Source organism: Salvelinus alpinus, chromosome 2, assembly GCF_045679555.1.
Source record: "Salvelinus alpinus chromosome 2, SLU_Salpinus.1, whole genome shotgun sequence".
NCBI lineage: Eukaryota > Metazoa > Chordata > Actinopteri > Salmoniformes > Salmonidae > Salvelinus > Salvelinus alpinus.
Window position 1 is genome coordinate 30,572,959 of NC_092087.1, and position 23,929 is coordinate 30,596,887.

The 23,929-nt window shown below is 42.6% G+C and overlaps 1 protein-coding gene across 1 annotated transcript; it reads right to left on the bottom strand.

The window, feature by feature from the left end:
* Positions 1-16: 16 nt before the first annotated feature.
* On the bottom strand, positions 17-20,451 carry pank4 (pantothenate kinase 4 (inactive)). Its single transcript, XM_071373883.1, has 19 exons — positions 20,258-20,451; positions 19,824-19,906; positions 19,043-19,251; positions 18,732-18,915; positions 18,551-18,643; positions 8,471-8,624; positions 7,719-7,900; positions 7,157-7,238; positions 6,898-6,998; positions 5,806-5,961; positions 5,569-5,681; positions 5,273-5,360; positions 4,875-5,026; positions 4,673-4,728; positions 4,508-4,557; positions 4,199-4,303; positions 3,930-4,030; positions 3,766-3,834; positions 17-1,509 (listed from the first exon to the last, which is right to left on the bottom strand). Exons 1-19 carry the CDS (start codon positions 20,376-20,378, stop codon positions 1,254-1,256), a joined length of 2,355 nt encoding a protein of 784 aa, XP_071229984.1. The 5' UTR covers positions 20,379-20,451; the 3' UTR covers positions 17-1,253.
* Between the last annotated feature and the right edge of the window lie 3,478 nt (positions 20,452-23,929).

Here is a 23,929-nt window from a genome sequence, read left to right on the forward strand (position 1 = left end):
CACAAGAGAAATTGCATTACTTTAAAATAAATTCACATTTAATTACAAGTGATTGTAAAGAGAATAATAATTTCCCTAAATGTCCTCATGAACTCAAGTAATGCAAATTAATTATATTTACACTTATTTCACATGTATTTACAAATGATAACACACAATATCAATCCACAGGTTAAGCAAATAAAGTCATGGAAACATTTGGACAGCAATATCTCAACCCAAACAAACTCCTTGAATTTACAAAGGCTGCCAACATAATGTTATTGATAAAAAGATAGCTTAAACATTTGCTATAAAATTACCTTAAATAAACTTTATTGATTGACAACTCAGAACATCCAAATCATTAATTTGGTTGTTAGGAGCTCATGTTCAAATGAAAATACTGCCACCTTCTGTAATTACATTTTTTAACCCCTCAATAAAGTGCCCAAAATTCCCTGTAACATTTTAGCTTCTCAGGCAATTATCGTCACAATTAAGTGAATAATCTCAATCGACCTAGTGGCAGTGATGAAAGGAGGAAAATCTTGGGATTCGAAAGGAAGACAGAACACAAACCCATAGAAAAGCCCTGGTAACAAAAATCCATGTTTCTCCTGCAATAGAAATTAAACCAGGTTGGTTGCATTTTGAACAAGCTATGCTTTTTTTTATCACTCCCACCTCAAGGCACATCTACCATATATTTGTGAAGCGTCACCACAGATTGCTATAATTACCCTGGTAGCACAGCATTCGCAAAGCATCTCTTCACCACTGAAAGGGTGAATGTTGTCATGGTAACCATTGGGATGCTGTGAGTAAACAACAGGGTACTAATAACCTGTCTATAAATGCAGTTAGTAGAGGATCTCACTTGCATTGACAGTCAATCTGCAAAGAGGACACCTCTACCACTGACAAGTTTGTCTGTTCTGATACCATAACTAGAATTTTGGCAGTGATCTGCAAGAACACAAGATGGTGCAAAGTACGGTTGTATATTCAAAAAAAGGAAGACATTTAAACATTGTTACTAAGCGATGTTATACTCTACCCTGTTTTGACATCCTTGCTAAAATAGGCTGCCAAGTTTTCAAATCAATCCAAGCCCACTGAAACTGATCCTAAAAACTCCTCCCTGTACAATCTGCATATCAATCATCATGAGTCGGTGAAATCAACCCCATTACAGCTAGTTGGACCTCTCCAACTTGTACCTGAAACAGTTCAACCTGTCCCATAATCAGACTTCAAAAAGAGTGATGAGATCATGACGGCATCACAGGAACATGATCCAGGGTGGTGGGTTTTTTGTCTGGTGGCACCTCGTACTTGAAGACCACACTGAAGAGCTTGCCTCCCAGTCGGTCAGCCAGCCAGGAGTTCTTGATGACTGCCATCTTGAGGCTCTCGCAGCTCAACAAGGCGTAGTAGTTGGTGTGGATGGCCCGGCCCATGCCCTCGATGATCACCAGGTCTGTGTGGCGTTCCCGCACAACCCCAGCCAACACCTTGTCCAAACGGCTGAGGGGAGAGAAATTATCATATTTACAGGAATAACCTTAAACATGTATATTAGAAGAAATCACTTAGTAACTACACTGAACAAAAATATACATGTAACATCCAACAATTTCAAAGATTTTACTGAGTTAGTTCATAAGGAAATCAGTCAATTGAAATACATTCATTAGACCCTAATTTCACATGGATTTCACATGACTGGGAATACAGATATGCATCTGTTGGCCACAAACACCTTAAAAAAAAAAGGCAGGGGTGTGGATCAGAAATCCAGTCAGTATCTGGTGAGAACACCATTTGCCTCATGCAGCGCGACTTCTCCTTTGCATAGAGTTTATCAGGCTGTTGATTGTGGCCTGTTGTCCCACTCCTCTTCAATGGCTGTGCGAAGTTGCTGGATATAGGAGGGAACTGGAACGCGCTGTCGTACACGTCAATCCAAAGCATCCCAAACATGCTCAATAGGTGACATGTCTGGTGAGTATGCAATCCATGGAAAAACGGGGACATTTTCAGCTTCTGGAATTGTGTACGGATCCTTGTGAGATGGGATGTGAGATGGGGCAGTGCATTTTCATGCCGAAACATTTATGACATGACAATAGCAGGATTTCGTCACAGAATCTCTGTGCATTAGAACCGGAATCGATAAAATGCAATTGTGTTTGTAGTCCGTAGCTTATGCCTGCCCATACCATAAGAACTGGTACATTATTGATACTGACCCACAATTGAAATCCATTTTGAAATATCCCCTTAAAAGACCCCCAAACATGAGAGATAGTGATTAAATCTGATTACCCACCAGAGAAAAGGGAAACTCTTTTGCACAAGGTTCCAGAGGATAATTACAAATGTGGCCGATGTGCTCAATGCAGCTTTACGTACAAAGGCAACTCATTTACCCACCCTCGTACAGGACAAATACTTAAGATCAAGGGCCTGTTTACCTGCATGTCCACCAATGTTATTTACATGTTGAAATGTCCTTGTGGTCTGTCTTACATAGGGAATCCCCGTACAAGCCTTAAGACACGGATCAGTGAGCACTGCAGCAATATACGGACATGTGAGACAAAAAATCTGGTTGCTGATCATTTTGTACATGCTGGACATCCTATTAGCTCTCTGAGATACATTGGAATATAAATGGTCAAGATGTCACGCAGGGGAGGGGACATTGAGAGGAAACTTCTTCAAAGGGAATCTGTCTGGATCCACAGGCTCAACACACTCTCCTCTTGGCCTTAATGAGGAGTTTGACTTCAAACCGTTTTTATAGTTTCAATATGTCTAAATAGTTTTTTTTATCCTAATTGAATATTGTATGTATATTACTGTAAATATTGATCACATTCCCTGTGTATGATCATATTTTGATCCATTGAATGTTAATATTGTGAAACTACGTAATAAATATAAAAAGAATAACCTCCTGTTTCAGGAAGTGATGTCACTGAGTACTGCCCCTATATATAGGACCTTCCACCCCCACCTGGGATATGGATGTCTGATGAAGACCTACGGGTCGAAACGTTGTTAATAAATACCACCTGGAAGCATGAGCAGCAGTGTGCGGCGTTTTCCTTTCTGGTTTCCATGAGTTTGCCTAATCTCCAGCACCTGCGGAAAGTACCTGGATGTGCGCATGTTCTTCAGCTTTGGTACATGTCCATACCATAACCCCACCCCCACCATTGTGCGCACTGTTCATAACGTCGACATCAGCAAACCACTCACCCACACAACGCCATATGCCCGGTACTCTTGAAAATCGGAACACATCCGTGAAGAGCACACTTCTCCAGTGGCCATCGAAGTTAAGCCTTTGCCCACTGAAGTCAGTACCAACACTGAAACTGGAGTCAGGTCAAGACCCTGGTGAGGACAACGAGCACTCAGATGAGCTTCTCTGAGACGGTTTCTGACAGTTTGTGCAGAAATTGTTCGGCTGTGCAAACTCAGTTTCATCAGCTGTCTGGGTGGCTTGTCTCAGACAGTCCCGCAGGTGAAGAAGAAGACGTATGTGGAGGTCTATGCTGGCGTGGTTACATGTGGTCTGCGGTTGTGAGGCCGGTTGGACGTACTGCCAAATTCTCTAAAACGACGTTGAAGGTGGCTTATGGTACAGAAATTAACATTAAATTATCTGGCAACAGCTCTGGTGGACATTCCTGCAGTAAGGTTGTTTTTAAACATAGTTAACACAGGTATGTAACGTTGAAATAGAATTCATACATAGGAAATAAAACAAACCTTAAGTCTAAGCACGGAGAGCTGGAGCCACTCTGGACTAACGTCAACCTGTCCTCCTTCACAGCAGACCTGAAAAACAAATTAAATGACATTGAAAATGGTGGGGAAGGACCACTGTATCCATTATCCAGTCACAAATGCAGTGATAAGACTTAAAGACTCACTGTATGACTGGATCCATTGCAGCTATTCTTTCAGTCAAGATCTGCAGCTCATTGTTTGTCACATCATTCAGAGCTGGGCTTGAGTTGCTGGCAAGGACTACCTGGAAAACAGCAAATGCAGGGTGTCAAAGCCCCAAAAACATCATAAAGTGGAAAAAAGTAAATCTTGCTTCAGTCATCTTGTTTTATTAAACCCTGTGTGTATTTGAAGGGGTGGTGAAGGTGACAGCGGTTCAAGATATTAGCGGGTGGACAGTGTGGTTCCTTACCTCTGTTCCCCTGCAGAGAAGCTCTCTGACAAATGGGAAGACTCCCAGTATGATGTCTATTCCACTATTATCTACGAAAAATAATGCACACTTATGAGGTGGGCCCTGCAAAAGAAAGCCAGTAGGCATAGTATTCAATTACTGTTCCACAGCATCAAGTCATACACATCTTTGGGACAAATCCTAAATTGAGATCTAGGCACAGAACTTCTGTGGAGCTTAAGTTAGGATGTGGCCCATAACAAGAATACAGCTAATATCATCAAAATTTAAAAAACACTAACTTCAGGAAACAGTGTAAATTCTTACCTTCAGTCTCTCGAACCATTGGTCATAGGTGTCGACAAGCCACGGCCGCTCTATGGAGAAAGCAGGACTCTCATTATGTAGCCTACATAGGTTACACCAGCAATATAAAATGCAGGATCCATTTAAATATCCAACTGTTTTCCCAGTCAACAAGGGCTTTCATACCTTCCAATTGTCGTTTCGCCTGTTCAAAGCCAAACTCCGGATCAGACTCCAGAACACTAAGAGAAAACGTGAGCGACAGTCTTTGTTCATTCAAAATTGCCATATAATTCTCAAGAATATACATATATATATTATAGCCAGAATTTGTCATAATAATCCTCCATAGTCCCAAATTAAGGAGTGCAGACTCATTAAGACTCACTCTGAAACAGCCTTGGCTCCCCAGTCAAAGACGTTCCCAGCAAGGAGGCCCCTGACCAGGGCAAACTGCCTCTGCTCCCAGCTCAGCTCCTCCAGGGACTTGACTGCCTTCTGGAAGTACTTGAGGGCCATGTCATTCTCCCTCTGCTTGATCTGTGGAAGATGAAGACAAAACTGAGACACAGAAGCCTCCTCCCACTTCTCACAGCTAATCTACCACATTAGCAAATCATATAATGACAGACACTAATCAAGGCAAGTGGACATGAAATGACATTAAAATGCACCCAAGACCACACATGTAAGCTTCATCATTAGATGCCCAGAAAAAGAGAAGCACTGGAACATGTATTGGGAACAGTGAACAGAGAAAAAGAGTGCTATAGAATCCAGTCAAACCTTCGAGTAGGGGTCAGGGAAGTTGAACTCGTTTAAACAGTGTTCTCTTGTGTCTAAAAGACTTCTGACAGTAAGGGATCCATAAGCACTACAGGTGAGAAGAGAAGTACTCTACATTAGCAGACAGAAACACATACAGATTGCACAGGAAACAGTGAGACTTCATCATGTACAAGAGTCAATCTCATCCACTACTTGGGAGGCATTCGGAGATACGCATCTACATAAATGATCAAGAAACAGCTCTAGTCGTCTAACAGCCTTTAAAAAGGATCTGCAGCTGTGGCTCCCCTTACAAAGGCTGGTGGCGGAGGGTCTGCAGCTTGTGCAGGTACTTGTGCCGGAACCTTTCCGCTCGTTCAGCAGCCTCTGGAAGATCAGGCTGGCTGGCCACAGCTCTTTTTACCACCTGTTCAAAGCACATCACCCAGGTCGGCAATTTTAAAAGCAACCAGGTTGAGGACTCGCTGTGTCAATGAATGCAATGTGTGTGTATTGATGAATAGACCAGTAGAAGATGCTCTGCCTCTTACCCCATCCAGGGCCTCCTCAAAGCAGTAGAGCCAGTACTCCCGTGCAAGGGCATCCTCTGAGAGGTCCACTGTGTCTGGGATGTAGGAGGACGGGTCCTGCAGCAGGGGCAGGTTCACGAGCTGCCTCTCCAGACGATCCATCTCCAACATGTCAAACTGGAGCCGAACAAGAGACACACTAAGCACTGCAAATAGTGCTGGGCTAATGCACTCATCAAAGTGAAACCAAAGCGACCAGACTCCTTCAAACGTCACAAAAAATGCCAATATATCCGTTTTCAATACGCCACCTAGTGGTCAGTGAGCTGACAATAGCATGTGTCAAGCTCCATATCACTCAGGGACAAGTACACTGTCAGTGCAGTCGACACACACATCAAAGTATCAAAGTTTAGATGTACCCTATACGGACTCCTCACATTAGTCAGTGCCTTGAGTATGCTTTTAAGTTCAATGTCTAAGGTGAACAGACCTGATTACTATTCTCCAGTGTCACAGGTGACTAAGGTTGGTTATAACACATCACAACACAATTCAAAACAGTGACTGCTAAAAGCAACACTTCAAACGCTGTTAAACAATGCAATGTGAAAGGAAAAGGCTGGCATTTGGCAGTTAATGCAACAATTGTCTCTCTGAAACCTTATTTAACCCAATGTGAATGTTAGGGCAGGTGTAGAGCTACAAAGCCAGAAGCATGACGAAATATATAGCCCTAATCAAACCACTACACACAGAGCATGGAAGTACTTACGGGAAACTGAGGAAAGGGTTACAGTAGGTAAACAGATGTAAGATATGGTGGATATGAAGAGAAGAAAACAATCAAATGTTAGATGAAATTATCAATGAAGGTTGTTGTCACACCAGGCCTGTGGATTTTAAAAAGGACAGCGGTGGTGACATTTCCACAGAAAATATCAAATCTACAATTATCTCAGAAATCAGATAAAAGGGTGGTGGGGGGGAATTGCTAAAATGGTTAATGAAATGTCACCAAAATTAAATGGCAACAAGTGGGTTATGAGCACACCCTAGTGGTCCAAAGCTGACCTTAAAGTATTGTCTTATTTTCTTCTCCAAAGGACTTACTGTTCCACTGCGTGCACGTTGCATGGGGTTCAGGTCTGGAGAGGTACTCATCAGGCCAGAGCTCCCAGCATAGTTCTCCCCCCAACTGTACTGGTTAGGATCTAGATAAAGTGACAATTATAATACCAGTGAAAACGACTCAAAAGAAAAACTTCTCATCAACAGGAAAATGCATACCAAACCAAGAGTGTAATAAGGCATGACTGCCAGTGCCACTTTCTGTCATGAAGAAATTCCATAGAGGAAAACATCGACTTACTGTCTTCCTCTGCTCCCTTGAGAAAGGCACCAATAGTTCCCAGATAGCCTTCATGTCTCAGGAACAGCGCCTGGACTTCACCCTGCAAAAAATATATATATATACATATCCAGTCAGAAGGAACCATTTCCAACTCTCATTACACTTGCAGGTTGTATCATGTAAAAGTAGCCTATGGGGACAATATAATCAAACCTGTCATATCAATGTTTTTGTTTTTTCTAACTGCCCACACAAATGTCTCCATCTGAAAATGTAAATAATTTACCTGTGAGGTGACTGGAGTCTACCTGCTGCGTAACAGAACCCAAAGACATTCTGAATACATTGAATTAAGGAAAAAGGGTACATTTCCATGCTACTGTGTAAATACAGCAAGGCAGATTTGATTGCTGGTTTTCAAGCTCTGAACCAGGCCCAAGGGACATATCCCTGGTTTTAGTCAGCTGACATCAGATCAAGCTCTTTCAGGGCTAAATCTAGAGCTCAATCAAATGTACCTGAGGGCAAAACATGGATTGAGAAAGAAATGCTTGTTTAGGAGGTACATTGGGGGGCTTGCCTTGGTGAAGAAGTTGATACTGTAAGTGATGGTGTGCATAGTGACAGGGTGTCCTCGGATGAAGAAACCCCCAAAGTAGACCCTGGTCAAGTTGTGGAGCCGGGCATAAAGGCAGGCCAGCTGCCCAATGTCATTGCTGATCATATGGAGCAGGCTCTTAGCCATATCTTCTTTAGAGAACTCTAATTCAGGAGGAAACAAAAGTATGTCAGCATACAGCCAAGTGAAGATCCAGAAACATGGAGTCACTCTAGACAACAAGCAAAGGTCCCATTGAAGTAAGTACAGTGTTGGTTTATGTATTGACCGTTTGTTTCAGGTATTATTGGCATTACATTAAAAACATTACCGATCTAATAGAGTGAGTGAATGAGTTGCTTGCTTTGCCTCCATGGCCGTCTGCCTCGTCTATTTCTCAACAGTAACAGTAACCACACAGCCTAGCACAGTAACTGGGTAAGAAGTCAATCTGTTAGTGCTAAACAGGAATGTAACCTACATTACAGTATATGGCAGTGGAGGCTGGTGTGAGGAGCTATAGGAGGACGGGATCATTGTAATGGCTGGAATGGAACGTATCAAACATATGTTAACTCCGTTCCATTTCAGCAATTACAATGAGCCTGTCCTCCTATAGGTCCTCCCACAGGTAGATTGCATGCCAGGGAGTCCGCTCCTGAAGACAGTGCAATGAAAAACAGGTTATGGGGCCAAAGAATAAACATACTGCAAGGGCTCTGTTCTCTCTTTACCTTTGTCAGCAGTAGCAGATTTTCCAAAGCTGCTTGCGATAAGGTCCCCAGTCAAGCCCAAGGACCCATAAGATCCCCCGTAGATGTCTTTGACTAGCATGTCAACACTTGTGTGCTGCCCCTTCGAAGCCAACTGAAGTAGTTCATCAAATCTCTAGGTGAGAGCAGGAAGACATGGGAGTACAGTAGTTTTAAAAACAGCACTTTAACCCAGATAGCCAAGCTATTTTGTAACATCCATGTTTTTTTCTGGATCAAAATGGGGCTTAGGTGGTTGGCGTGGCCATTGGTGCAGTTGCCAACTGAAAGTTTAAGAGGCCCTCCTGTTGGCCCTTCTGTTGACACAATCACTGACATGAACCCTGCAAAATAAATACTTGCACACACACCAGATTAGCTGACCAAAGCCAATTAAATGGTTTTTTTATGCAAGATTGTATGTACAGTGCATTCGGGAAGTATTCAGATCACTTGACTTTTTCCACATTTTGTTACGTTACTTTGCATTTCTAAAATTGATTACATTTTCCTCAATCTACACACAATACCCCATAACGACAAAGGTAAAACAGTATTTCGAAATGTTAGCAAATTTATTTATATAAAAAAAATTACAGAATAATCTTATTTACATGAGAATTCAGACCCTTTGCTATGAGACTCAAAATTGAGCTCAGATGCATCCTGCTTCCATTGATCATCCTTGAGAAGTTTCTACAACGTGATTGGAGTCAACCTGTGGTAAATGAAATTGATTAAACATGATTTGGAAAGGCACACACCTGTCTATATAAGTTCCCACAGTTGACAGTGCATGTCAGAGCAAAAACCAAGCCATGAGGTCGAAGCAATTGAACGTAGAGCTCCGAGACAGGATTGTGTTGAGGCACAGATCTGGGGAAGGGTACCAAAACATGTCTGCAGCATTGAAGGTCCCCAAGAACAGTGGCCTCCATCATTCTTAAAATGGAAGAATTTTGGACCCACCAAGACTCTTCCTAGAGCTGGCCACCCAGACAAACTGAGCAATCAGGGGAGAAGGGCCATGGTCAGCGAGGTGTTCAAGAATCAAATGGTCACTCCAGAGTTCCTCTGTGGAGATGGCAGAACCATCTCTGCAGCACTCCACCAAACAAGCCTTCATGGTAGCGTGGCAAGACGGAGGCCACTCCTCAGTAAAAGGCATGACAGCCTGCTTAGCACCTAAAAGGACTCTCAGACCATGAGAAACAAGATTCTCTGTTCTGATGAAACCAAGATTGAACTGTTTGGCCCGAATGCCAAGCGTCACGTCTGGAGGAAACCTGGCACCAGGTTGTTGATGCCAGGTTGGGGATGTTTTTTAGCAGCAGGGAATGGGAGACTAGTCAGGATTGAAGGAAAGATGAACGAAGAAAAGTACAGGAGAGATCCTTGATGAAAACCTGCTCAGGACCTCAGACGGGAGCAAAGGTTCACCTTCCAACAGGACAACTACCCTAAGCACACAGCCAAGACAACACAGGCATGGCTTCAGGACAAGTCTCTGAATGCCCTTAAGTGGCCCAACCAGAGCCCGGACATGAACCCTTATCGATCATCTCTGAAGAGACCTGAAAAAAGCTGTGCAGCGACGCTCCCCGCTGTCAAAAGTGTGTCAACAAAGTACTGAATAAAGGGTCAAAATACATTTGTAAATGTGCTAAAAGTTCTATGAACCTGTTTTTCTTTGTCATTATGGGGTATTGTGTGTAGATTGATACATTTTTTTAAATACATTTTAGAATAAGGCTGTAACGTAACAAAATGTGAAAAAAGTCAATGGGTCTGAATGCACTGTAGATGACTTCTCTGTCGCGTGTGATAATGTGATTGAACACAATCATCAATATCAATGGAGTCATAGGTTGGAAATCAACCTTATAGTTGTCACTAGTCTTCAAGCACACCTGTATGAATAAGGCAACAGGTCCTGATGGCATCTCTGCTTTTCTTCTAAAAACATGTGCAGAGGAATTTACTCCGACTTGGTGCCCTATCTTTCAGAGGTCTGTAGACTCCCATACCATCCCATCTCTGTGGAAAAAGGCCATCATCACTCCAGTCCCCAAAAGAAAATAATGACTATAGACCTGTTGGTCTGACCATCATAATGAAGTTCTGAAAAGATCTGTATCAATCTGCCTATAAGAAAAGTTGCAGGACTGATGATGCAATCAACACCATAGTGCATCTCATTGTTAAGAATCTGGAAAACCCCAAGGCCTGTGCTAGACTGCCATTTATTGATTTAAGTTAAGCGTTTAACACAATACAGCCACATGTCCTAATCAGCAAGTTAAAGCAGATGGGTTTTAACCCCTATACCATAAGGTGGTACCACTCATTCATGACTAGCAGTACAACAGATTAGTTAACAGTACCCTCTCTGAGGCTATAGACATTAGCATGGGGGCCCCGCTGGGTTGTGTGAGTTCACCCATCTTATTCACTCTGTACACAAATGAATGAACTAGCAGTAATCCTGATAAATATATTGTCTTGTTTTCTGATGATACTGCCATTCTTGGTCTGATGTCTAAAGATGCTGATACTACTGCGTACAGGTCAGATATTCAAACAATACAAATTGGTGTTTGACCCCAATGGTGTTTCACCCTAAATCTGTCGGTGACCACGTGCCTGTGGTTGTCCACAATGCCATAGCACAGGTTAGTTTGTTCAAGTACCTGGGTGTACACATGGCCCTTCCAGCTCGGCATATTGTCCAAGTAAAGCAGGGGTGTCAAACTCATTCCACGGAGGGCCTAGTGTCTGCAGGTTTTTGGTTTTTCCTTTCAATAAAGCCCTAGACAACCAGGTGTGGGGAGTTCCTAACTAATTAGTGATGTTAATTCATCAATCAAGTACAAGGGAGGAGCGAAAACCCGCAGACACTCGGCCCCCCGTGGAATGAGTTTGACACCTGTGAAGTAAAGGGACTGCTGCAGAGACCAACAACGCCTACATTTCCTACGTAGACTCAAGGTTTTAGAAGTTGACCAGAAAATTATGCTCTGGGGCCTCCCGAGTGGTGCAGGGATCTAAGGCACTGCATCGCAGTGCTAACTGTGCCACTAGAGATCCTGGTTTGAGTCCAGGCTCTGTCGCGACCCAGAGACCCATGGGGCGGCACACAATTGGCCCAGCGTTGTCCGGGTTAGAGGGGGGTTTGGCCGGCAGGGATGTTCTTGTCCCATCGCACACTAGCGACTTCTGTGGCGTGCCGGACTCAGTGCACGCTGACAGTCACCAGGTGCACAGTGTTTCCTCCGACACATTGGTGCGGCTGGCTTCCGGGTTAAAAATCGGGCATTGTGTCAAGAAGCAGTGCGGCTTGGCTGGGTTGTGTTTGAGGACACACGGCTCTCGACCTTCACCTCTCCCGAGTCCGTACGGGAGTTGCAGCGAATGGGACAAGACTAATTACCAATTGAATACCACAAACTTGGAGAAAAAGGAGTAAAAAAAGATTTTAAAAAGAAAAGAATGCTCATTCTACCATGCAGTCAGACAGTATCCTAAATTATTTCAGATCCATCCCATGTACTGCACTCTTAGTATCAGCTCCTACCCTCAGGCAGAGGCTATAGGGTCCCTCAAATACCTAATCCGCCATAAGGCTGAGCTGTGTTAGTACACCACTGACAGAATAAGGGAAAATTTAAAGTATTATACATGTGACTATATGAGAAGTATAAGGGTAACGTGCAATGTATGTATTACACTGAGTATAAAAACATTAACACCTGCTCTTTCCATGAGAGACTGACCAGATGAATGCGATGATCCCTTATTGATGTCACTTGTTAAATCAGTGTAGATGGAGACAGGTTAAACAACAAATGTAAGTTCCTTTGAACGGGGTATGGTAGTAGGTGCCAGACGCACCGGTTTGTTAAGAACTGCAACGCTGCTGGGTTTTTCATGCTCAACAGTTTCCCGTGTGTATCAAGAATGGTCCACCACTCAAAAGGACATCAAGCCAACTTGACAACTGTGGGAAGCATTGGAGTCAACATGGGCCAGCATCTCTGGAAAGCTTTGAACACTTTGTAGAGTCCATGACCAATTGAAGGTGGTAGTAAATGATTGTTTAATGGCGTTAGACCAAGGCTCTGCATCGGTCCTCGTGTTCCTAGACCTTAGTGCCGCCTTTGACACCAATCACCACACTCTTTTGGAGAGATTGGAAACCCTAATTGGTCTACACAGACAAGTTCTTGCCTGGTTTAGATCTTATCTGTCGGAAAGATATCAGCTTGTCTCCGTGGATGGTTTGTCCTCTGACAAATCAATTATATGTTGTTTCGGTATCCCTCAAGGTTCCGATTTCACTATCTATACACACAAAACCATTCAAAAGTTTGGGGTCACTTGTAAATGTCCTCGTTTTTGAAAGAAAAGCAAATTTGTTTATTCAAATAACATCAAATTGATTCAGAAAGTGTAGAGTGTAGACATTGTTAACATTGTAAATGACTATTGTAGCTGGAAACAGCAGATTTTTGGGGAATATCTACAAGCGTACAGAGGCCCATTATCAGCAACCATCACTCCCGTGTTCCAATGGCATGTTGTGTTAGCTAAACCAAGTTAATCATTTTAGAAGGCTAATTGATCATTAGAAAACCCTTTTGCAATTATGTTAGCACAGCTGAAAACGGTTGTTCTGATTAAAGCAGCAATAAAACTGGTCTTCTTTAGACTAGTTGAGTATCTGGAGCATCCGCATTTGTGGGTTCGAATCCAGGCTCAAAAATGGCCAGAAACAAAAAGGACTTTCTATTCCATGTGAGAAATTGCCAAGAAACTGAAAATCTCGTACAACACTGTGTACTACTCCCTTCATCGAACAGCGCAAACTGGTTGTAAACAGAATAGAAAGAGGAGTGGGAGTTATTTTCTTTCAAAAACAAGGACATTTCTAAGTGACCCCAAACTTTTGAATGGTAGTGTATATTCTACCTCTTGGTGATGTCATTCGGAAACACAATATCAACTTTCACTGCTATGCAGACTACACACAGCTGTACATTTCGATGAAACATGGTGAAGCACCAAAATTACCTACCCTGGAAGTATGTGTTTCAGACATAAGGAAATGGATGGCGGCAACATTTTAAAACTCCGACAAAACAGAGATGCTAGTTCTAGGTCCTAAGAAACAAACAGATCTGCTGTTTGATCTGACATTTCATCTTGATGGTTATAAAGTCGTTTCAAATAAAAGTTTAGGAACTCGGCGTTACTCTAGACCAGGGGTGGGCAACTCCAGTCCTCGAGGGCCTGATTGGTGTCACACTTTTTCTCCATCCCTAGCAAACACAGCTGATTTAATCAAATTGCATTCTAAACTGAAGATCATGATTAGGTGATTATTAGAGTCAGGTGTGTTAGCTGAGGCTGGGGCAAAACTGTGACACCAATCAGGCCCTCAAGGACTGGAGTTGCCCACCCCTGCTCTAGACCCTGATCTCTTTTGACGAACATACACAAAAGTATGTGCACACCCCTTAAAATTAGTGGATTCAGCTATTTCAGCCACACCCATTGCTGACAGGTGTATAAAATCGAGCACACAGCCATGCAATCTCCATAGACAAACATTGGCAGTAGAATGGCCTTACTGAAGAGCTCAGTGACTTTTCAGCATGGCACCGTCATAGGATGCCAACTTTCCAACAAATCAGTTCATCACATATCTGCCCTGCTAGAGCTGCCCGGTCAACTGTAGGTGCTGTTATTGTAAAGTATAAATGTCTAGAAGCAACAACGTCTCAGCCGCAGTGGTAGGCCACACAAGTTCACATAACAGGACCACCAAGTGCTGAGGTGCATAGCGCGTAAAAATAGTCTGTTCTAGGTTGCAATCTCACTACCAAGTTCCAAACTGCCTCTGGAAGCAACGTCAGCACAAGCAAGAACTGTTCATCGGGAAAGTCATGAATATGGTTTTCCTTGGCCGAGCAGCCGCACATAAGCCTAAGATCAGCATGCACAATGCCAAGCGTCGGCTGGAGTGGTGTAAAGGGTGCCACAAATGGACTCTGGAGCAATGGAAACGCATTCTCTGGAGTGACGAATCACGCTTCACCATCTGCCAGTCCGACGGACGACTCCGGGTTTGGCGGATGCCAGGAGAAAGCTACCTGTCCGAATACATAGTGCCAACTGTAAAACGTTTGGTGGAGGAGGAATAATGGTCCGGGGCTGTTTTTCACGTTTCGAGCAAGGCCCCTTAGTTCCAGTGAAGGGACATCTTAACGCTACAGCATACAATGACATTCTAGATGATTTTGTGCTTCCAATTTTGTGGCAACATTTTGGAGAAGGCCCTTTACTGTTTCAGCATGACAATGCCCCCATGCACAAAGTGAGGTTCATACAGAAATGGTTTGTCGAGATCAGTGTGGATGAACTTGACTGGCCTGCAGACCCCTGACCTCAACCCCATCGAAAACCCAGACTGTGAGCCAGGCCTAATCGCCCAACATCAGTGCCTGACCTCACTAATGCTTGTGGCTAAACGGAAGCAAGTCCCTTCCCAGGAGTGGAGGCTGTTAAAGCAACCAAGGAGGGGGACCAACTCCATATTAATGCCCATCATTTTGGAATGAGATGTTTGACGAGCAGGTGTCCACATACTTTTGTCATGTAGTGGAACAAGAACATTTCAAGGGCAGCTTTCCCCCCCCCATCTTCCTAACATTGCAAAAATCTGAAACTTTTTGTCCAAAAATGATGCAGAAAAACTAATCCATGCTTTTGTCACATCTAGATTAGACTAATGCAATGCTCAACGGCTAAAGCACTGAATAAACTTCAGTTAGTGCTAAATACGGCTTCCAGAATCTTGACTAGAAACAAAACATTTTATCATAATTTACACCAGGGCTAGCTTCTCTACACTGGCTTATGTTAAGGATAGGGCTGATTTCAAGGTTTTACTGCTAACCTACAAAGCATTAGATGGACTTGCTCCTACCTAGCTCTGCGATTTGGTCCTGCCGTACATACCTACACGTACGCTATGGTCTCCAGACGCAGGCCTCCTTACTATCAATAGAAGTTATAAGCAAACAGCTGGAGGCAGGGCTTTCTCCTATAGAGCTCCATTTTTATGGAATGGTCTTCACTGAAGACTCATCTCTTCAGTAGTTTCTATGATTGAGTGTAATCTGGCCCAGGAGTGCGAAGATGAACGGCCATCGCTGTCTCTGCCTGGCCGGCTCTCCTCTGGGATTCTCGGCCTCAGACCCTATTACTGGGGCAGAGTCACTGGCTTACATGCCATCCCTAAGAGGCTTTTTTGCTAAACTTGACTCGAGTGGGTTGAGTTACTGTCGTGATATTCCTGTCTGTTTTTGCACCCCCTCGGGCTTGTGTAGTGGAGGAGATCTTCGTGGGCTATACTCAGCCTTGTTTTAGGGTAGTAAGTTGATATCTCTCTAGTGGTGTGGGGCTGTGCTTTGGCAAACTGGGTGGGGTTATATCCTGCCTGGTTTGCACTGTCTGGGGGTATAGTCGGACAGGGCCAGTGTCCCCCGACCTCCCCTGTTTCAGCCTCCCGTATCTATGCTACAATAGTATATGTGCCGGGGGGCTAAGGTCAGTCTGTCTTATCTGGTGAAATTCTCCTGTCTTATGTGGTGTCCTGTGTGAACTTAAGTGTGTGTATAGTTTTTTCTCTCTCCCTCTCCCCCCACTCTCCTCAGCTATAAAAAGCCAACTGACATTTACCTGTTGCACCCTCTACAACCAGGGCCTAACATTAACTTTTTGGTCCACCAGCCAGTGTGGCAGGTACAAGATTTTTTTTTACTAGCTAGCTAGATTTTTTAAATAAAAAACAAATCTGATGCACATGCTTTGTAATGTTCCTAAAACAAGAAATGTGGTATGTTAAATTTAATTACATTTTTTGTGACCAGTCTTTTAATCAAAATATCAGAGACAAATGTTTAAGGCAGAGAGGTTACCATGGTAACGGGGCCACTGGAGTCATGTCACATGTGTCTGTCTGAGATCTGACTATTAGTTGAAGCAGCAGACTCAAACTAACATTGAAAAACTGAGCCTGTGAACAAAACAATGTAAATAGACAAGAAACACAAGGACAAAGTCTCACTTTGTAGACTTTAGTAAATTTGACCAAGTTTTATGCCTGTGCTCAGCACCTCCAAAAATCTACAGTATCAGCACTTCACTCAGTGCGCACAGCTCCCCTGCCAGGCAGTGGTTGGATATAGTATGAATACTTATTTGTTCAATTAGCAGCTATGAAACAAAACAGCATAAATACTTTGAAAACAGCTACCGTAGCATTTTTCTAACTAACATAAGACTGCTGAACAATTTATCAAATGGGCACCCGGACTATTTACATTGACACCCCCTTTATTTTTACACTGCTGCTACTCGCTGTTAATCATCTATGCATAGTCACTTGCGCCTACCTTCAAGTACAAATTTCCACAGCTAGTGGTTAGGGCGTTGGCCAGTAACCGAAAGGTTACTGGATCGAATCCCCGAGCTGACATGGTAAAAATCTGTTGTTCTGCCCCTGAGCAAGGCAGTTAACCCACTGTTCCCCAGGCGACAAAGACGTGGATGTCGATTAAGGCAGCCCCACACCTCTCTGATTCAGAGGGGTTGGGTTAAATGCAGATTTTTTTTCTTCAGTTGAAGGCATTCAGTTGTACAACTGACTAGGCATCCCCCTTTCCTGTGCCCCCGCACATTGACTTGGTACCGGTACCCCCTGTATATAGCCTCTTTAATGTTATCTTTTTTTAATTTATTTTTTTACTTTAATTTAGTAAATATTTTCGAAACTTTTTATTGAGCGGCATTGTTGGTTAAGGGCTTGTATCTAAGCGTATTTCATGGTAAGGTCTACATCTGTTGTACTCGGCGCACGTGACAAAACATTAGATTATACTTTTAAAAAATTGTTTTTTTATTACTTTATTGTAATGCTCGCACTGTAGAGCCATGCAAATTGACCACCTGCCAACGTGTCTGGTGAAATAGACGTTCTTACCCGCCAATACCTAAATCTACCCGCACTTGGCAGGTGTTAATTTTATGCCCTAGTGACCACCATTTGCCTCATGCAGTGTAACATCTCTTTCACATAGAGTTGATCAGGCTGTTGGTTGTGGCCTGCGGAATGTTGTCCCACTACTCTTCAATGGCTGCGCGAAGTTGCTGGATATTAGCATGAACTGGAACATGCTGTCATACACATCGATCCAGAGCATCCCAAACTTGCTTAATGAGTGACATGTCTGGTGAGTATACAGACCCTGGCTGAACTGGGACATTTTCAGCTTCCAGGAATTGCGTACAGATTCTTGCGACACGGGCCGTGCACAATCATGCTGAAACATGAGGTGATGGCGGTGGATGAATGGCACTACAATGGGTCTCAGCATCTCAACACATTTAGATTTTAGCAATTTAGCAGACGCTCTTATCCAGAGCGACTTACAGTAGTGAGTGAAAACATTTCACACTTTTTCGCCGTACCAGTCCGAGGGAATCGAACCCACAATACTGGCATTGCAAGCGCCACTCTCTACCAACTGAGTCACACGGGACCCCTCATTACGGTATCTCTGTGCATTCAAATTGATATCAATAAAATGGAATTGTGTTCATTGTCCGTAGCTTATGCCTGCCCATACCATAACCCCACCATGGGGTACTCTGTTCACAACGTTGACGTCAGCAAACTGCTCGCCCACACAACGCCATACACGCTGCGCCATTTATTGTCCCCAGCACAAGGTGCACATTAATAATGGGCCTGTTGTTTGGACATAGACTGCCCGTCCAACACGCAGAAAATTCCCTGAACCCTATTCAGAACGAGAGCTTGTAAGTACAGAGGGCAGTCTTCCAGATAATAAAAATAAAAGTTGCAGTAATGTCAACTGGCAAGATATTAGGCAAGAACCAACAAAATAAGACTATACATTTCAGTTCATTTTGAGTAGCCTGACTATTTAAAAAGCCTATTGCTTGAAGTGTCAGCATGGGGGTGAGGAGTTTTACCTTTGTTTTTGTGAGTAGAGCTCCAAGGCCCCAGAATGTCCCCCCACCTATGGAGCTTCCTCCAACACGCTCAAATGTATCCTCTGATTCAACCTGTTTGGAAATAAATATTGTTTGTTGAATGAATTGGTACATAGGCCACATGTCACACCAGATCTAGATGTGTGTCAGGCATTGGTACCTTGATGATTGACACCCCTGAGCCGATGTTGATGAGCAGGTAAGGGAAGATGTCAGGGTGAGTGTTCTGGAAGCGGAACTCAGAGTCTGCATGCTTGACATAGACAAAAGCCTCGTGGGGGATGTTCCTCAGCACAAAGTTGCAGCCCTTAATCAGGCATGTCATTTCATCCTCCTTGTCCACCCTTGTCAAAACATGAAGAGCAGCTACATTATAATAAGCTCAACCTTATACCGGTCAAGCTGTCTTTAAAAATAAAGCCGTTTTAGATTTTAACCAAATACCTCAAAACAACATATTCCTTTTCTCACCTGAGCTTCAGTTTCTTCTCTATGAGATCTTTGAACTTATGAGCCCCTCCACCGGTGGCTTTGATGACTTTGGTGTCAGTGTTGACCAGGTGGTCTTTGATAAAGTCCAGGCAGGTTTCAATGTAGGCATTTTCAAACTTGATGAAGTGAAGGCGAGCCAACATCTCCTCCTGCATTGAGATCTCATAGGGGGGGTCATCCTCAGTGTCCTGGTAAAGAGGGACACACAGATAAGGAACCAGACCAACACTGCAGACCAGAGACCTCCAGGGCAGCCTGAGTGGGCTCAGTAAGACTTGTAAGTCTACACATTCACTGTCCCAAGGTACACAGCCTTTTGAAGCCCAACATCATGAATCAGTGGCCTATATGTCTACCACAAACCCCACACTCAAGCAATTCCATATTGGCTACTCTCCAATTAACACAAGCTTAGTTAGTTTACTTTTCTGTAACTACATTCACACACCTTTATCAGGTTGGCCCATTGGAGACCTAAAACAGTACAGTGTGCTGAGAGATAAGAACAACTATTCTGGCACGAGTCCTCCAGGCTTAAACACTGCAATAACACTAATAACACTGCATTGCAGTGCACTTGGGCAGCAAATCACTTTAGCCCCTCAATTGAACACTGACATTTGATGTTATTGTTGCCGAGTAAATAGCTTAAATAGCACACTACACGTTGGACGCAAGCTCTTATTTAGCTTTGTCCTCTGCTCCATTGGACCTAACGTTTGTTACTGACAGTGTTCCAAAGTTTATTGACACCACATACCTTTGCAGTATGGTCGAATGACCGTACTTTCGCTACTTTGTGTTGAACAGTGGAGTAATAGGCGAGTTTCGTCAGAGAGCCACCTGTGGGAGGAAAAAAGGGTTTGTGCAGTCTCACGTGAGATAGATAAATCCATCAGTCAACTATTGACAACTCAGCCACTCTGGCGCAGCGGTCAAATTAGGTGGTTTAGTTAGCCATTTGAGAAACCTGTAGCTATCTAGCCCATAAACAAACGCTAATTAGCCAGCTAACAGTGGCGCGAAGGTAACTTCGCAGCTACTGGTAGCTAACTACAGTACTTAAATCAGCTAGTTTAGCTAGCCAGCCACACGTCGTTGCTTGCTAGCCTCTCGTGTGCCTGCTGTGTTGTCAAAGTAACAAGACAAGTTAATATATTCAAGTAGCGATATAAATATTAACTTAGTGTATACCTATGTCTATTGCGAACCTCTTTGCATTTTCCAAATTCCTGAAGATCTCATTGGGTGGAAGAGTTATGCTTTTATCCATGCTGTGACTACTCCTGTCTACTCTCTCACTTTCCGCCGCCATCTTGTGTTGCGCAATGACGTTCAGGTACAAAAAAATAATAATCCCACAATGGAAAAATCTCTAGGGTGTTCAGGAGGACGCCACGTTTTGGAACGTTCAGACATGTAGAACAATGAATTACATTGGTCCTTTTCATGGCATTTATATCTGCAACGTTCGATAACGTTTGGCAACTGAACATGGCCCTGGATTTCTGTGATAATGTGGTAGGTAATCTCTGGTCTTCTGTGATATTTTCTGTAAACCTACATACATACACATAGGTGAACATTTGGTAAAACACGAAGCTATTCGGCACACATTTGATGTGCAACTAAAAGCAATATCATATCATCATAAACCTCCTGCATGTCATGCTGATGTGATGGGAATATCTTCATAACAAAATGGTCATTTGCAAGCATTTAACGTTTAGGCCTACGCCTACACAATTATTGAACTGAAATGTAAACTATCATAGTAAAGATAAGAAAAAGTATTTCATTTGATTGTTTTTGAATGTATTAAAATGTATGGGGATATTGCCTACATTTACTGTCTTTACAAAAGACACACTGGATTGTTGAAAATAAACAAGAGTTTTGAGAAAGTTTTTCTTCAATCTGCAATAGACACATTCAGGTAATGTATTATAATTTACACACAAAACATCATAAAGCAAAATTGACAAGTTTGATCTTAAAACAGATCAGTTATTGCTTATCACAGAGAGTGATGATTACAGGTATAATAGGCTACCCAGTTTAGGTAAATCATCCTCACAGGAATAATGATGCTGTAGTTTAGGTCCATTATTATCAAATGGATAACTGATACATGCTTCATATAAAATGCTCAATATGATGTAAATCTTTATCAATACACAAATGTAGTGGAAACAATGGCTTATTCTCTAAGCTTTGACCTTTAAACAGATCATTAGACAATCACAAAAATATTGGTAATTTTAGGTAAAAGTCCTCATAGAGGACTGTTAAAGTTGAATAAACACATAATCAACGTATTCAACACATATTTCACCAAACATAAAGCTTATTATGATGTCAATTATATAATACCATCACACAACAAAAATCAAATTTTCATGGACAATTGTCTTAGAATAATATAATAATAATATATGCCATTTAGCAGTACAACTTCTTGAGTACAACTGAAATTAACAGTCTCAATCACAGCAAGACTTTAAAAAACTCCTGAATAAGGAGATAGAGAATATATCTTCCTATTGTCATTACTGTCCATGACAAATATGACATTAATATAGACCAACATGGTCCATTGTGTTTGTCTCAGAGTGGAACTCCACTCTGTAAGACTCTACCAGGGCCTCCAGAGGGCGATGTTAACTGGACTCTTCTCTTTACTGATGTTGTGCTAGGTTGGGGAGCTCAATTTAGGTAGGTCACTCTCCCTCCAGTTCTTATCAGAGGATGACTTCAGGCTCTGGAAGTGGCTCAGCAGTCTTCTCTATGATCCTCCATTCGCTAGCTCAAAGTCAGCACAAGAACTGTTCGTCGGGCTAGGTCCAGCCAGCCGGCCAGATAGATAGGTCCGGCCAGTCGGTCGGCCAGCCTGAGCGCTACAGTGCATTCGGAAAGTTTTCAGACCTAGCTATCTGGCCGACCTCCCCTGGATGTAGGTATTTAGCTTGCCGGTCGGACCGGCCTATCTACAAATAATGTCAGAATCAGACCCATAGCTCGAACATAACTATGTGTTTTCAGATTTTTTAAGGTTTAAACAGAAGGCGCTATGAATTTCAGCCCGGCTCTGACATATGCGATAGCCTTTAAGCGAGTTGGACAAAGTCAGTTTGGTGTCAGTATCAGTTTGGTGTCATTATGATAACAGTGGTTTACAGGTTATTGTCTAACTATGCTTCCGTGCATGCGATTTGCAAAAAAGATTTTTGCCACACATGCAGGGCCACTGATACTCCTCCAGATATCAATATGATGAGAGTACACGGTCCATTTCATATCATAACAGGGAAGTGTGAACTTGCAATATATCATATGGCCAATGCCAATGTACCACATTGCAATTGGACAGCCATCAAGTCAGCCATCTCATTGCTTAAAATGATCATAAACAGTCAAAGGACAGCACATTTGAATGGTATTTGTACAGTACAGTTTCCCAATTGTGGACTTTATTAGTCTAAACCCTTACAATGGGCATTTGCCATCACAAATTGAACATGCAGTTAAGCATGTTCAATTTGTGATGGCAAATGCCCATTGTAATATATGGACAGTGTACATTAGACATATGATATATTGCCAAAATTTGCATTATGAAATGTTGGCACTGACAATATATAATTTGTCTAATGTACACTGTCTGTATCCAATATATTTAAGAAGTGATTTACCATCATATTTCCCTCATCAATCTACACACAATACCAAGAGTGTGCAAAGCTGTCATCAAGGCAAAGGGTGCCTACTTTGAAGAATCTCAAATATCAAATATATTTTGATTTGTTTAACACTTTTTTTGGTTACTACATGATTCCATATGTGTTATTACATAGTGTTGATATCTTCACTATTATTCTACAATGTAGAAAATAGTAAAATAAAGAAAAACCCTTGAACGAGTAGGTGTGTCCAAACTTTTGACTGGTACTGCATGTTCCATCAACATTCATCTCTAGTAAAAAGCTTTGTGTGTAACGATGTGCACTGAGAGTCACGAAGCAAGTTCAGGGAGTGAGTGTTTTAATAAATTATTGAAACATAATACAAACAAGATACACGAACAACACACAGACAGGAAATGGGGAAGGAACCAAAGGGAGTGACATATATAGGGCAGGTAATCAAGGAAGTGATGGAGTCCAGGTGAGTGTAACGATGGTGACAGGTGTGCGCTATAACGAGCAGCCTGGTGACTTAGAGGCTGGAGAGGGAGCACACATGACATTGTGTTAGTCTATTTCTTCATTGATAAATATTGTACTCATGAGTTTTATTCCCAAGGGCTTGTTGGGAGCTGCTTGTGTAGAGATCAATAAGCATTTAACAAGGCACATCTTTGTTTATTTGAAGCTCTCTCAATGTGAAAAGTGTGGGAAAGCTTTGGAGAGCAGTCACAATAAAGTGTCATTAGCATCATCAGTCCCACCAGAACTTTTGAGTCTCAGTGGAGGAATAGGCATACTTCAGGAAGTGATTAAAGCAACAGTTTACAAGCCTGAAAACTGAACGCCAAGATGGCGTAGCAGTCGGACGTCTCTTTGTCTTGTCCCGTCCCATGTATATATATTTTTTCTTCTTATATATTTCCGTATATATTTTTTATATATTTTTTTATCTCAATTTCCATCTACGGACTGAACATACTCTCGTGCAACCTGCCTCACCCAATCTGGAACGAATCTGCTATTTTTTACACTTTAGAACCGGAACCCCCATCAGAAGCTAGCCAGCTAACGAGCTACTAGCTAATAGTCAGTTAGCCACTGCTAGCGGTCATCACCGTTAAGTCGGACATCAGCCAGCCTCAGCCCCGGTCAATTCCTGCCAGTGTGCCCAGCAGACTAT

Excerpts from the sequence above, each read along its gene's own strand:
- pank4 (XM_071373883.1), bottom strand. The coding sequence starts at position 20,378 with ATGGCGGCGGAAAGTGAGAGAGTAGACAGGAGTAGTCACAGCATGGAT. Across the intron at positions 6,999-7,156 it reads CAAGGGAGCAGAGGAAGACA|ATCCTAACCAGTACAGTTGG; the intron begins GTAAGTCGATGT and ends CACTTTATCTAG. Across the intron at positions 5,027-5,272 it reads TCCCTGACCCCTACTCGAAG|ATCAAGCAGAGGGAGAATGA; the intron begins GTTTGACTGGAT and ends CATCTTCCACAG.